Source organism: Chiloscyllium punctatum, chromosome 2, assembly GCF_047496795.1.
Source record: "Chiloscyllium punctatum isolate Juve2018m chromosome 2, sChiPun1.3, whole genome shotgun sequence".
Lineage (NCBI taxonomy): Eukaryota > Metazoa > Chordata > Chondrichthyes > Orectolobiformes > Hemiscylliidae > Chiloscyllium > Chiloscyllium punctatum.
In genome coordinates, this window is record NC_092740.1 from 1,508,499 (window position 1) to 1,522,897 (window position 14,399).

Below are 14,399 nucleotides of genomic sequence, written 5' to 3' on the forward strand. Positions count from 1 at the left end.
TGAGGTGCTGTTCTTCCAGATTGCGTTAAGCTTCACTAGAGCACTGCAGCAAGCCTGAAACAGAGATATTGGCCATGGAATATGACGGTGTGTTGCAGTAGCATGCAATTTGAAGCTCAGGATCATTTTTGCAGACAGAAAGTAGGTGTTCTGTAAAGCAGTCACCCAGTGTGCACTTTGTTTCCCTTATGTAGAGGAGACCACATTGTGAGCAGCGAGTCCAGTAGACCAGATTGAATCTCTGCTTCACCTGGAAGGTGTGTCTGGGGCCTTGGATACTGAGGAGAGAGGAAGTAAACAAGTTAAACTTCTGTGATTGCAGGCGAAGGTGGTGTGAGGTGTTTTAGGGAGTGGAGGAGGAGTGGACCAGGGTATTCTGGAGGGAAAGATCCCTGTAGATGGCTAACAAGGGAGGGAGGGGAACATGTGTCTGATGGTGGCATCCTGCTGGAGATGTTGGAAATGACAGCCTCTGCTCCTTTGAATGTCAATGCTGGTGGGATGGTAGGTAGCATAATGGGCCCCTATCGCTGTGGGAGAGAAGAGAGGAGTTGAGGGCCCAAGTGCAAGAGATGGGCGGGATCCAGCTGAGGGTCTTGTCAACCATCTGCTGGGGGGTCTTTGATTGAAGATGATGATGAATATTTCCAAGGCGCGCTTGTAGAAGCTGGCATCATCAGACCATATATGGTGGAAACCGGGAAAGTGGGAGAATAGAATGAAGTCTTTACAGGAAGTAAGGTGTGAGAATATATAGTCAAAGTAACTGTGGGAGTCAGTTGGTTTGTCATGGATATTGGTGGCCAGCCTATCCCTGGAAATTGAAACAGAGATGTTGAGGAAGGGAATGGAGGAGTCAGGGATGGACCAGGTGAAATTGAGAGCAGGTTGGAAATTGGGCATGAAATAGATAAAGTTTTCCAACTCCGAATGAGAGAAGGCAGCATCACAGATGATGGCATCGATGTTGCAGAGAAAGAGATGTGGTTGGGGACTGGATTAGGAATGTTCCACATAACCCACAAAGAGACAGTTGTCACTGCAGCCCATTCTGTTGCCCATGGCCACCTCTTTGACCTGAGAAAGTTGGAAAAGTTAAAGGAAAGGTTATAGCGTTATATAGCACGGAAACAGATGCTTCGGTCCAACCCGCCCGTACGACCAGATATCCTAAACTGATCTTGTCCCATTTGCCAGCATTTGGACCATATCCCCCTCAGCCCTGTTCATGTCCTCATCCAGATGCCTTTTCAATGTTGTAATTGCACCAGCTTCCACAATGTTCTCTCCATACACGCACCACTTTTTGTGTGGAAACGTTGCCCCTCAATTCCCTTTTAAATCTTTCCCCCTCACCTTAAACCTGTGTCTATTTGTTTTAGACTGCCCTATCCTTGGAAAAAGACCTTAGCTATTCACCTTATCCATGCTCCTGATGATTTTATAAATCTCTATAACGTCACCCCTCAGTTTCCGATGCCCCAGGGAAAGCAGCCCCTGCCTATTCATCCTTTGCCTGTAGCTCAAACCCTCCAATCGCAGCAACATTTTTGAAATCTGTTGTGAACTCTTTCAAGTTTAATACCTTTCCTGTAGCAAGGAGACCAGAAAGTTGTTCAAAGTGAGGATAAGCTCAGCCAGGCAGACAAAGTTGGTGGTGGATGGGAGCAATTCAAGCTTTTTTTCCTTATGGACAATGGACATGTAAAGGGGCTGCATGCCCATGGTAAAGAGGAGGCAGCTGAAGCCCATGAACCAGAAATTCTGAAACTGACATACAGTGTCAGAAGAATTGCAGATTAAGTGGAAAAGAACTGGACAAGAGGTGAAAAAAATAGACTTGAGGTAGGAAGAAATGAGTTCTGAGGCAAGAGTGAGCAGAAACTTAGAGTCGTACAGTACAGAAACAGACCCTTTGGTCCAACTCGTCCATGCTGACCAGATATGCTGTATAAATCTCGCAGACTTGGATAAATCTCACCATCCCCTGTATGAAAAATTACCCCTCATGGACTCTTTTATATCTCTCCCCTCTCACCTTAACCTGATGCCCTCTAGTTTTAGACTCTCCGACTATGGAATAAAGCTGTTGGCTATTTATCTTATCTCTGCTTCTCATGATTTTGTAGACCTTTATTAAGGTCATCCCTCAGTCTTCTATGCTCCAGGGTAAAATTGACATCACTAGTTTCCAAATCTCCTCTCCCCTACCTCATCCCAGATCCAAACCTCCAACTCGGCACCACTCTCTTGACCTCTCCTACCTGTCCATTTTCCTTCCCACCTATCTGGCCAACTATCCCCACCGACCTACCACAAATGTCCCCCAAGTGCATCCACCTATCGCCTTCCCAGCTAACGCCCCCCCACCCCGCCCCACCGTCACCCCTCTATTTATTTCTCAGCCCCCTTCCTCCTCTATATCCTGATGAAGGGCATAAGGCCGAAACATCGACTCATTTGTTCCTCAAATGATGCCTGATCTGCTATGCTTTCCAGCACCACACTTTTCGACTCCAGGGTAAAGTTCCCTGCCTATCCAAGCTCTCCTCCTAACTCAAACCTTCCAGTCCAGGTAACATCCTATTAACTCTTTTCTGCACTTTTCCTATTTTAATAACATTCTTTCTATAGTAGGGTGACCAGAACTGCGTGCACTACTCCCAAAAAGGCCTCACCAACAGCTGCATCAAGTCATTCAGTGCTCTGACTGATGAGAGCAAGCATGCTGAAAGCCGCCTTCACTATCCTGTTTGCTTGTGCCTCTACTTTCAAGGAGCTATGAAACTGTGCCCTGAGATCTCTGTCCTTTTTGTGGATTTTGGGAGGGAGGTTAGAGTGGTATGTTTAGGGTTTGGGGAAGCGGTTGGGGTGAGATCCCTCGATGAATTGAAATTAGTGACCAGTATGGACACAGTAGCCTGGTGTTCCATCGTGGGATCATGGTGTCGGGGGAGATAGTAGGTGGTATATCAGAGCTGACGCTCTGCGCTTGGCAATGTAGAAGTCAGAACACCAAACAACAGCGAGAACTGTCAACATGACATTGATAATTCGTGATGAAGGGCTTATGCCCGAAATGTCGATTTTCGTGCTCCTCAGATACTGCCTGACCTGCTGCACTTTTCCAGCACTACACTCTCATGCTAAATATCATAGGCAGGAAGTGATCGAGGTAAGCAATTTCACAACCAACAGATCAGACTGAACCTCTGCTGTCCTGCCACATCCAGTTGTGAATGATGGTGAACAATTGAACAACTAACTGGAGGAGGAGGCTCCATAAATATCCCCATCCTAAATAAGGGAAGAGCCCACCTCATCAGTGCAAAAGATAAGGCTGAAGCTTTGCAACAATCTTCAACCAGAATTGCTGAGTGAATGACCTATCTCAGCCTCCTCCCAACTGATGTCCAGCATCATGGAGACCAGTCTTCAACTAATTTGTTTCATTCCATGTGATATCACAAAATGTTGGGGACACTACATCCTGCAAAGGCCTGATAACATTTCTGCAATGGTGCTGCAGACTGCTCCTTCAGAACTTGGAACAGGACAAATCCAACCTGACAAATTGCTATTCCAGTGATGGAAGATACCAACAACAGTGCTACCAAGCAGCACCTGCTTAGCAACAACCTGCTCATTGACGTCCAATCTGGGTTTCAGCGTAGCCACTTAATTTCTAACCACATTACAGCCTTGGTTCAAACATGGACAAAAGAGCTAAATTCCAAAGGTAAGTGTGACAGCCTCTGATATCCAGGTTGCATTCAACAGAGTGTGGCATCAAGAAGTCCTAATAAAACTGCAATCAGTGGATATCAAGGGAGAAAATTTGCTCTTGGTTGGAGTCATACCTGGTACAGAGGAAGATGGTTGTGGTTGTTGGTCAGTTATCTCAGCTCCAGGTCATCTCTGCAGGAGTTCCTCAGGTAGGTGAGGTAGGCACAACTATTTTCAGCTGTTTCTATCAATACCCTTCCCTCCATTGTAAGGTCAGAAGTGGGGATTGCACAATGATTGGTGCCATTTGTGACTCCTCAGGTATTGAAGCAGTCCATGTTCAAATGCAATGAGATGTGGACAATATCCAGGTTTGCCCCTTGACATTCAATGACACTGCCATCAGTTATTTCCCCTCTATTAACTTCCTTGGGGTTACATTGATCAAAAACTGAACTGGATTCACCATATTAATACAGTGGCAACTAGAGCAGATCAGAGGCTTGGAATATTACAGTGAGTAACTCACAACGTGACACCTCAAAGTCTGTCCACAGTCAGCAGTATGACAGAATAATCCCCACTCAGTTGTGTGAATGCAACTTTAACAGCACTCAAGAAACTTGACATTATCTGGGTCAAAGCAACCTGCTCGATAAAACTGGTTGGGGAGAAGTGGATACGATGCCAGTCTTAGATTCTTAGATTCCAACACTGTAGGGAATCTAAGACTGGCATCGTATCCACTTCTCCCCAACCAATCCTCAGTAGCAGCAGTAAGTATTATCTACACGACGTAACTGCAGAAATTTACCAAAGATCCTTAGCACCTTCCAAAACGACGATCACTTTAGTCTCAAAGTACAAGGGCAGGAGATACATGGGAACACCACAATCTGCAAGTTGCCCTCAAAGCCACTCACCATCCTGACTTGGAAATATATCACTGTTCCTTCATTGTTGCTAGGTGAAAATTTTGGAACACCCTCTGTAGGGACATCATAGGTCTCCCAACAACACATGGACTGCAACAATTCAAGAAGGCAGCTCATCACAAGCATCTCAAGACCACCTTGGGATGGGATAAAAATGTTTGCACAACCAACATGTCCACATCCCACAAGTGACAGAGAAAAAAAGGGTGATAGAGGGCACAAGCCCTCAAGACATGCAAGAAGAATTTAGATGAAAACAAAAATGCCAAGGCATACAAGGGCTGTGGGCCACATGCATAAAAATGGATCGGAATAGATGGATGTTTGATGTCCAGCATGGACACAATGGCTGAAGAGCCTCTATCCATACTGTAAAAAGTCTGACTCTCGCTGTCTCAATTGAGGCTAATAGAAATGACTGGAAATGTTAACTTTCTCTTTCCTTCGATCCTGCCAGACCAGTTGAGTTTCTCCAACACCTGTTTTATTTTAGCTGTATAATCCAGATTTATTAATAGAATTCACATTTAACCAATTACGGTGATAGGATTTGAATGCATGTCCCCAGTGTATTAGGCCCTGCTTTTGATTGGACCGGTTCTGATTCCACTACATTAGACAATAGGTGCAAGAGTAGGCCATTCTGCCCTTCGAGCCAGCACCACCATTCATTATGATCATGGCTGATCATCCTCAATCAGTATCCTATTCCTGCCTTATCCCTATAACCCTTGATTCCACTATCTTTAAGAGCGCTATCCAACTCTTTCTGGAAAGAATCCGGAGACTTGGCCTCCACAGCTTCTGGGGCAGAGCGTTCCATACACCCACCCATCTCTGGGTGAAGAAGTTTCTCCTCAACTCTGTTCTAAATGGTCGACCCCTTATTTTTAAACTGTGTCCTCTGGTTCGGGACTCACCCATCAGTGGAAACATGCTTCCTGCCTCCAGAGTGTTCTCAATCAGATCCCCTCTCAGCTTTCTAAACTCAAGGGTATACAAGCCCAGTCGCTCCAATCTTTCAACATAAGATAGTCCTGCCATTCCAGGAATTGACCTTGTGAACCTATGCTGCACTCCCTCAATAGCCAGAATGTCTTTCTTCAAGTTTGGAGACCAAAACTGCACACAATATTTCAGGTGCAGTCTCACCAGGGCCCTGTACAGCTGCAGAAGAACCTCTTTGCTTCTGTATGCTACCATCTCCCGTCACTGTACCATTTGTAGATGACTTGCAGATAGGTTGGAGACTGTGGTAAAGATGAAATAGAAAGGCTGCAGACAAATATGGATACATTAACTGATCAAAAATCTGACAGATTGATTGCTTGATTTATTGTTGTCACATGTACCAAGATACAATGGAAAGTGTTGTTTTGCATGCTAGCCATACAACACTGTGTGTGTCAGGGTAGCAGAACAGAGTGCAGAACACAGTGTTACAGATTGATTATGCTGTAGGAAATGTGAAGTTATTTATTTTGGCAGGAAGAATACAAGAGCAGGTATAATTTAAATGGAGAATGACTGCTGAATTCCAAGATGTAGAGAAATCTAGATGTTCTAATTTTGTGTGTCACAAAGGAGTAGTTTGCAGATATGTAAAGATATGTAATATGCAGATTTAAAAGGCCAAAGAGAAAGATAGACAAGTCCAAAGCAAAAATGGGAGGCAGAGGAAATGAGGGTTCATGGCAAATGGAGGAAGGAATGTAGAAAAATGTCAAAACAAAAATTTTTCCGACATGTGATATCTGAAAGCATGACGCATTGACAATAAGTTAAATGAATTATCAACACAAATAGTTACGAATGGATAGCAAATGATAGCAATGACAAAAATGTTATATCAGTTTGACTATACAAGTTGAAGTGCTGATTGAAGCTGAATAACCATGTTCCTTTTATTTTTCTCTAGAACCCATTAAAACGGATTCCAGACTCGCATGAAATCACACTAACCCATGGCAAAAAAACGGTGAGTGAGGGTTTTGTTCAGCCTTGACGACAGTGTGCGGGCTGTCAAAGTACTTATTTTGTAAAGACCGTACCTTTATTTCTCAGCATGTTTGGTTGTGGACTGAAATGGGAAAATAACTGTTGTAAAAGCCAAGGATTGTGGAAAGATTTCTTGTGGCTGCAGGTGTCAGCACTAGGACTGGATCCTTCGGGGGCACGACTTGTCACCGGGGGCTACGATTACGAGGTGAAGCTCTGGGACTTTGCAGGAATGGATGCCTCATTACAGGCATTTCGATCATTACAGCCCTGTGAGTGGTGAGTGGCTACGCTGTGAACTCCTCTCTATTTCAGGACAATTACTTCCCTCCCCCACATCATTCCTGACCAACAACTGATAGCATTCCCAGTCCACCTCCAATCCTTCCTTAACTTTCCAACACTAATCCCACAGAACCTCTTCAAACTTCCCAAAACACTATCCTAAATCCCCTCCTAATCACTCTTAACCCCGAATGCCACTTACTGCTGAGTGGGGTGCAGTGGCAGTGAGCAAGACAGGCGAAGGGCACTGTTAGAATCATGGGGCATTCCAGAAGTGGTGTGGTTAGCACAGGCTGTTGGATGCTGTATTTTTCAGTTTTGTTTTTTTTTCATTGTAGCCATCAGATTAAGTCATTGCAGTACAGCTCAACAGGAGATGTGATTCTGTGCGTGGCTGGAAGTGCCCAGGCCAAGGTGTTGGACCGTGATGGCTTTCAGGTGATGGAGTGTGTAAAAGGCGACCAATACATTGTTGATCAAGCTAAGACCAAGGTACCAGAGCGATTTATGTTAATACTTGCGTCCCATGTCTCCTAGTACCTGGCAGTCTCTCTTGCTAACATTGCTGGCTCTTCTTTTAAGGAAATGTTTTACTGAATGAATAATCTAGAGGCTTTGAAGAAATCAGCTAAGATACCACAATGGCCTCCAGAGGAATCTAAATTCAAAATTTAAATCTGGAATAATTTTTTTTGTCTTGTTGATAATTATCATGAACCTGACTAGATTCAATGTCCTTCAGGGAATGAGATCTGTAGTCCTGATCCATTTTGGTTGATGTATGATTCCAGATCCATAGCCATGTGGTTACCTCTTACTGTCTTCTGAAATGTTCTAATTCTGTCAGGGGTTTGTTTGAAACAAGCTTGAGCAACAACATCTTAACTTGCAATTCTGGACTTAAAGATTGAGCTCAACAATTTCAGACCCATTATGGTTATGCACTGCCATTTGGCAGTTTGCATCTTGGCTTTTGGACATAGTGGTTTATTATCGTACATTTAGTTTGGGTCAGTGCCAGTCTGTTTACTACAGTCATAATGACTCCAACTGCACCTTACTTATTTAATCTCTGTCCTCTAATCTGTCTCATACTTTTCTCTCGTTCTTCCTCTGTCTCCACTGATTTGGCAAACAAAATCCATCACACGTCTACCTTCCTTCAGTTCTGAAGAAATTATTTTTGAATTGGAGTGTTGACTCTTATTTTCCCTTCTCCAAAGGAACAGCTGCTGAGTTTTTCCAACACTTTCTGGTTTTGTTTTTGGTCCTTCGCCTGGTCTTGATCACAAGTGCAAACAGGATTTCAACATTTAACCATCAAACTAGTCCATCATGTTTGAGATATCTATGTCTGAATCACAGAATGTTTTTCATAAGGAAGTGACCCTGGACATATTGGACGCGTTAGTCATCATCTTTCATAATTCTATAGACACAGGAATAGATTGGAGGGTGGCAAATATAACTGCACTATTTAAAAAGGGAGAGAAAAACAGAGCTGCTAACCAGTTAGGGTAACATCAGCCATGGGGCACCTGCTGGAGTCTATGTAAAAGATGTGATATCGGAATATTTCAAAAGCATTAATGAGATTGGACAAAGCCACCATGGGTTTATGAATGGTAAATAACTCTTACCAAATTGACTAGAGATTTCTGAGTGTGTAACTATAAGAATAGGTAAGGGAGAATCAGTGGATGTGGTGTACACTCTGTTCTGATATAACGCGATAGTTTGGTTGCTGTGCGATCTTACCTTATAAGAAAATCATGCAATAAACGGGACATTTAAGCTAATGAGGCTGGAATCATATTGTACAACATAGAACTATAGCGCAGTTCAGGCTCTTCAGCCCTCGATGCTGTGTCGACCTGTGAAACCAATCTGAAGCCCATTTAACCTACACTATTCCATTTTCATCCATATGTTTATCCAGTGACCATTTAAGTGCTCTTAAAGTTGGCGAGTCTACTGCTGTTACAGCCTGGGCATTCCACGCTCCTACTACTCTCTGACTAAAGAAACTATCTCTGACATCTGTCCAATATCTATCACCCCTCAATTTAAAGCTATGTCCCCTCAAGTTATACAGTACTAGCCTCAGAAAAAGGCTCTCACAGTCCACCCTTTCTAACCCTCTGATTATCTTATGTCTCAATTTGTCACCTCTCAACCTTCTTCTCTCCAATGAAAACAGCCTTAAGTCCCTCAGCCTTTTCTCATAAGACCATCCCTCCAGACCAGGCAACATCCTAGAAAATCTCCTCTGCACTTTTTCAAAAGCTTTTACATCCTTCCTATAATGTGATGACCAGAACTGTATGCAGTGCTCCAAGTGCAGTTGCACCAGAGTTTTGCACAGCTGCAAGTCGATCTCATGGCTCCGAAACTCATTACCTCTACCAATAAAAGCTAATATACTCTATGCCTTCTTAACAACTCTATCAATCTGGGTGGCAACTTTCAGGGATCTATGAACATGAACACCAAAATTTCTCTGCTTATCTACACTACCAAGAATCTTACCATTCACCGAGTGCTCTGCATTCCTGTTACTCCTTCCAAAGTGAATCACCTCACACTTTTCTGCATTAAACTCCATTTGCCACCTCTCAGCCCAGCTCTGCAACTTATATATATCTCTCTGTAACCTGCAATATCCTTCAACATGATCCACAACTCCACAGGCTGTAGTGTCATGTGGAAATTTACTAACCCATCCTTCGACGCCCAAATCCAGGTAATTTATAAAAATGACGAACAGCTGTGGCCCCAAAACAGATCCTTGTGGTACACCACTAAGAACTGAACTCCAGGATGAATATTTCCAATGAACCACCACCCTCTGTCTTCTTTCAACGAGCCAATTTCTCATCCAAACCGCCAAATCACCTTCAATCACATGCCTCTGTGTTTTCTGCTACTTTGGGTTACCTTATCAAGCACCTTAGTGTAATCTATATGCACCACATCAACTGCTTTACCCTCATCCACCTGTTTGGTCATCTTCTGAAAGAACTGAATAAGGTTTGTGAGGCACAAGCTACCCTTCATAAAACTTGATTGACTATCCCTAATCAAATTCTGGCACTATTCCTGTAGTCAAAGGCTCTGCAATCTCCTCCCTGGTTTCCCAGAGTATCCCAGGATAAATCCCATCCAGCCCAGGCGACTTATTCTATTTTCACACTTTCCAGAATTGCTAACACCTCCTCCTTGTGAACCTCAATCCCATCCAGTCTAGCGGCCTGTATTTTGGTATTCTCCTCGACAGTGTGAATACTGATGAAAAATATTCGTTTAATGCTTCTTCTATCTTCTTGGACACCATGCACAACTTCCCACGGCTGTCCTTGATTGGCCCTCATCTTTCTCTAGTCATTCTTTTATTCCTGACTTTCCGAGAGACAGCTTTAGGTTTTTCCTTGATCCTGCCTGCCAGCAACTTCTCATGTCCCCTTCTGGCTCTCCTTAACTCTCTCTCTAAGTCTTTCCTGGCCAACTTGTAACACTAACTGAGCCCTCATGCATCATCCTAACATAAGCCTTCTTCTTCCTCTTGACAAGAGATTCAACTTCTTCAGTAAACCACAGTCCCACGCTCGACCACTTCTTCCCTGCCTGACAAGTACATACTTAGCAAGGACACATAGTAGCTGTTCCTTGAATAAGCTCCACATTTCAATTGAGGCCATTCCCTGCATCCCACATCTTTCCTAATCACATCATAGTTGCCTTTTCCCCAGCTATAACTCTTGCCCTGCGGTATATACTTATCCCTTTCCATCGCTAAAGTGAAAATAACCGAATTGTGGTCACTACCACCAACGTGCTCACCAACCGCCAAATCTAACACCTGGCCGGGTTCATTCCTCAGTACCAAATCCAATGTGGCCTCGCCCCTTGTTGGCCTGTCTACATACTGTGTCAGGAAACCCTCCTGCACACTGGACAAAAACTCACCCATCTAAAGTACTCAAACTATGGCATTCCCAATCAATATTTGGGAAGTTAAAGTCCCCCATAACAACTACCCTGTCACACTCACTCCTATCCAGGAATACCTTTGCTATCCTTTCCTCTACATCTCTGGAACTATTTGGAGGCCAAGAGCAAACTCACAACAGGGTGACCTCTTCTTTCCTGTTTCTAACCTCAGCCAGTGCAGGTAAGGAAAGTTCACATTCTATAAATAATAGTCTAAATTCTTCAATCACGTTCAAGCCAGTTCGCATTGAAGAAACATGCCTGATAGCAGAACCTACGGTATTTTAAGGTTTGTAAGTCTTTTGATGAGGTGAACTATAAGAAGTTAGTAGGCACAATTAAAGCCCATGGAACAACAATAGTATATTGGCATGAATTGAGATTTGTTGACAAACAGGAAACAGATAGATCATAGAATCCCCACAGTGTGGAAACAGGCCCATTGGCCCAGCAAGTCCACACTGACCCTTCGAAGAGAAACCCACCCCATCTATTCCCTGAACCTATTATTCTACATTTACCCCTAACTAATGCACCTGACCTATACATCCCTGAACACTATGGTTCAGCTGACCTGCACATCTTTGGACTGTGGGAGGAAACCAGAGCACCTGGAGGAAACCCAAGTACACACGGAGAAAATGTGTCTCCACATAGACAGTCACCCAAGGCTGGAATCGAACCTGGGACCCTGGTGCTGTGAGGTAGCAGTGCTAACCACTGAGCCACCGTGCCGCTACAGCAAGGGAAAATCAATGGGTCTTTTTCTGAGTGGAAGGCAGTAATGAGTGGTGTACTGCAAGGATCACTGCTTGGGCCTCAGCTGTTTGAAATGGGAAGTGTCATGGGAAATGACGTGTGGGAAATCGTGCCTCAATAACATAATTGAGTTTTTTGCAAAAATAACCAAAAGGATTGATGAAGGCAGAGCGGCAGACTTGATCTATGTGGACTTCAGTAAGGCATTCGACAAAGTTCCGCATGGTAGACTGGTTAGCAAGATTGGATCATATGGAGTACAGGGAGACCTAGCCATTTGGATACAGAACTAACTCAAAGGTAGAAGACAGAGGGTGGTGGTGGAGGGTTTCTTTTCAGACTGAAGGCCTGTGACCAGCTGTGTGCCACAAGAATCAGTACTGGGCCCACTGATTTTTGTTATTTATATAAATGATTTGGATGTGAACATAGCAGGTAAAGTTAATAAGTTTGCAGGTGACACTAAAATTAGATATGTAGTGGACAGCGAAGAAGGTTACCTCAGAGCTCAACGGGATCTTGATCCTTTGGGCCGAGAAGTGGCAGATGCTTAATAAATGTGAAATTCTGCATTTTGGAAAGGCAAATGAGGGCAGGACTTATACCCTTGAATTGAATTTATTGATACGTGTGCCCAGGCACAGTGAAAAGCTTTGTCTTGCGAGCAATACAGGCAGATCACAGAGTTAAGTAGCACAGATAGTAAATAATAGGTAAACAGTGGCAAAAACGAAAACACAGGTACAGGCAAATGTTAAGAGCTTGTGAATCTATTCAGTATTCTAACAACAGTAGGGTAGAAACTGTTTCAAAACCGGCCGGTGCGTGTGTTCAGGCTTCTGTACCTTCTCTGTGATGGTACAGGTTGTAAAAAAGCATTGCCAGGGTGGGATGGATCTTTGAGAATGCCGTCGGCCTTTCCTTGACAGCGGGCCTGGTAGATGAAATCTATAGATGGGAGGTTGGCCTTTGTGATTGTCTGGGCCGAGTTCACCACTCTCTGTAACCGTCTCCGATTCTGAATGGTACAGTTGCCATACCAGGTAGTGATACATCCAGACAGAATGCTCTTGACGGCGCATCTATAAAAGTTGGCAAGGGTATTGGCTGACATGCCAAATTTCCTCAGCTGCCTGAGGAAGAAGAGACTTTGGGCCTTTATAACCAATGTGTCCACATGAAAAGTCCAAGAAAGCTTGTTCTGGATGACCATTCCCAGGAGCTTGACACTTTCCACTTGTTCCACCTCTGCGCTGTGAATGTGTAGGGGGGCAAGAGTACCATCCTGCCAAAAGTCAATATTGAGTTCCTTGGTTTTGCCGGCATTGATAGCTCGGTTATTGTCAGTGGACCATTTTTCCAAGTTTTCCACCTCCTGTCTGTAGTCTGTTTTTTCACCATCTGAGATTCGCCTGACTATGGTGGTGTTATCAGCGAACTTGTAACTGGCGTTAGTCTGGTATTTGGCGACGCAGTCATAGGTATATAGTGAGGACAGTAGGGGGCTGAGTACGCAACCCTGGGGGGCTCCAGTGTTGAGTGTTCGTGAGGCTGTTCTCGGTGTCAAGATGTTCCAGGAAGGAATGAAGGGCAAGTGATGCGGCAACTAACGTGGATCCGTTGGTCCGATAGGCAAATTGAAGTGGATCAAGAATAGCTGGAGTTGATTAATGCCATGATCAGCCTTTCGAAGCACTGTATGACCACCACAGTTAGGGCCACTGGGCGGTAGTCATTGAGACATGCTGCATGAGCCACCTTAGGCAGAGGGATGATGTTGGCCCTCTTGAAACAGGCACGGACAGTGGCCTGATGCAGGGAAAGGTTGAAGATGTCTGAGAAGACCTCTGCTAGTTGATCTGTGAATGCTCTGAGTGGTACTGGTATTCCGTCTGGTCCCGTCACTTTCCTTGGATTCACACAAAAGGAAAACTGATCTGACTTCTAATGCAGTGACTGTTGGGTTCATCAGGACTTGTCGGAATAGGTGTTACCCCTCCACCGAAATACTGTTCAAAGCGAGCATGGAAGGCGTTGAGACAATCTGGGAGGGATATGTCATTGTCTGCTACCTTGCACACACACTTTTTAGAACCTGTGATGTAATTCAGTCCTTGCCATAGTCGACGGGTGTCTGGGTCTCGAGTTTGCATCGGTATTGGTCCTTGGCTGTCTTAATGGCTCAGCGAAGGTCATAATTGGATTCCTTGTATTTGAGTGGGTCTCCTGATCTGAAGGCCTCATGCCTAGTTTTTTAGCAGGTTCTATATGTCCTGGTTCATCCAGGGTTTCCTGTTGGGGAAACCCCGGATTGACTTCCTCGTTATGCAGTGCTCCACACACTTGCTGAGAAAGGCTGTGAAGGTGGTAGCCTCCAAGGTACCTGCGGCCTGTTTGAAAACGGCCCAGTCAGCCGATTCCAGACATCACCGGAGTTGATCCTCTGCCTCCTCCGACCAGCACTGGACCTGTATCTGTGGGGGAGGTGGGGAGGTGAGGGGGGGAGGGGGGGGGGGGGGGTGGGGGGGGGTGGAGGCAGCTTCTCCTATTAAGCTACTGGCTGTAAGCCGAGAGAAGAAACACTGAATTTGCAAGGCCCTGGGAGTGTTGCTGAACAAAGTGACATTGGACTGCAGGTTCATCGTACCTTGAAAGTAGAATCACAGATAGAAAGGATAGTGAAGAAGGCGTTTGATATGCTTGCCT

At 44.6% G+C, this 14,399-nt stretch overlaps 1 protein-coding gene across 2 annotated transcripts in view; it reads left to right on the top strand.

Moving 5' to 3' along the window:
• The window catches only part of LOC140493839 (WD repeat-containing protein 70), a 194,298-nt gene that overhangs the window by 54,776 nt on the left and 125,123 nt on the right, over window positions 1-14,399 (top strand). For both annotated transcript variants that reach the window (XM_072592797.1, XM_072592806.1), the window contains exons 6-8: window positions 6,580-6,639; window positions 6,805-6,938; window positions 7,283-7,436. In XM_072592797.1, coding sequence (XP_072448898.1) covers window positions 6,580-6,639; window positions 6,805-6,938; window positions 7,283-7,436 — 348 coding nt within the window. The remainder of the gene's footprint in view (window positions 1-6,579; window positions 6,640-6,804; window positions 6,939-7,282; window positions 7,437-14,399) is intronic.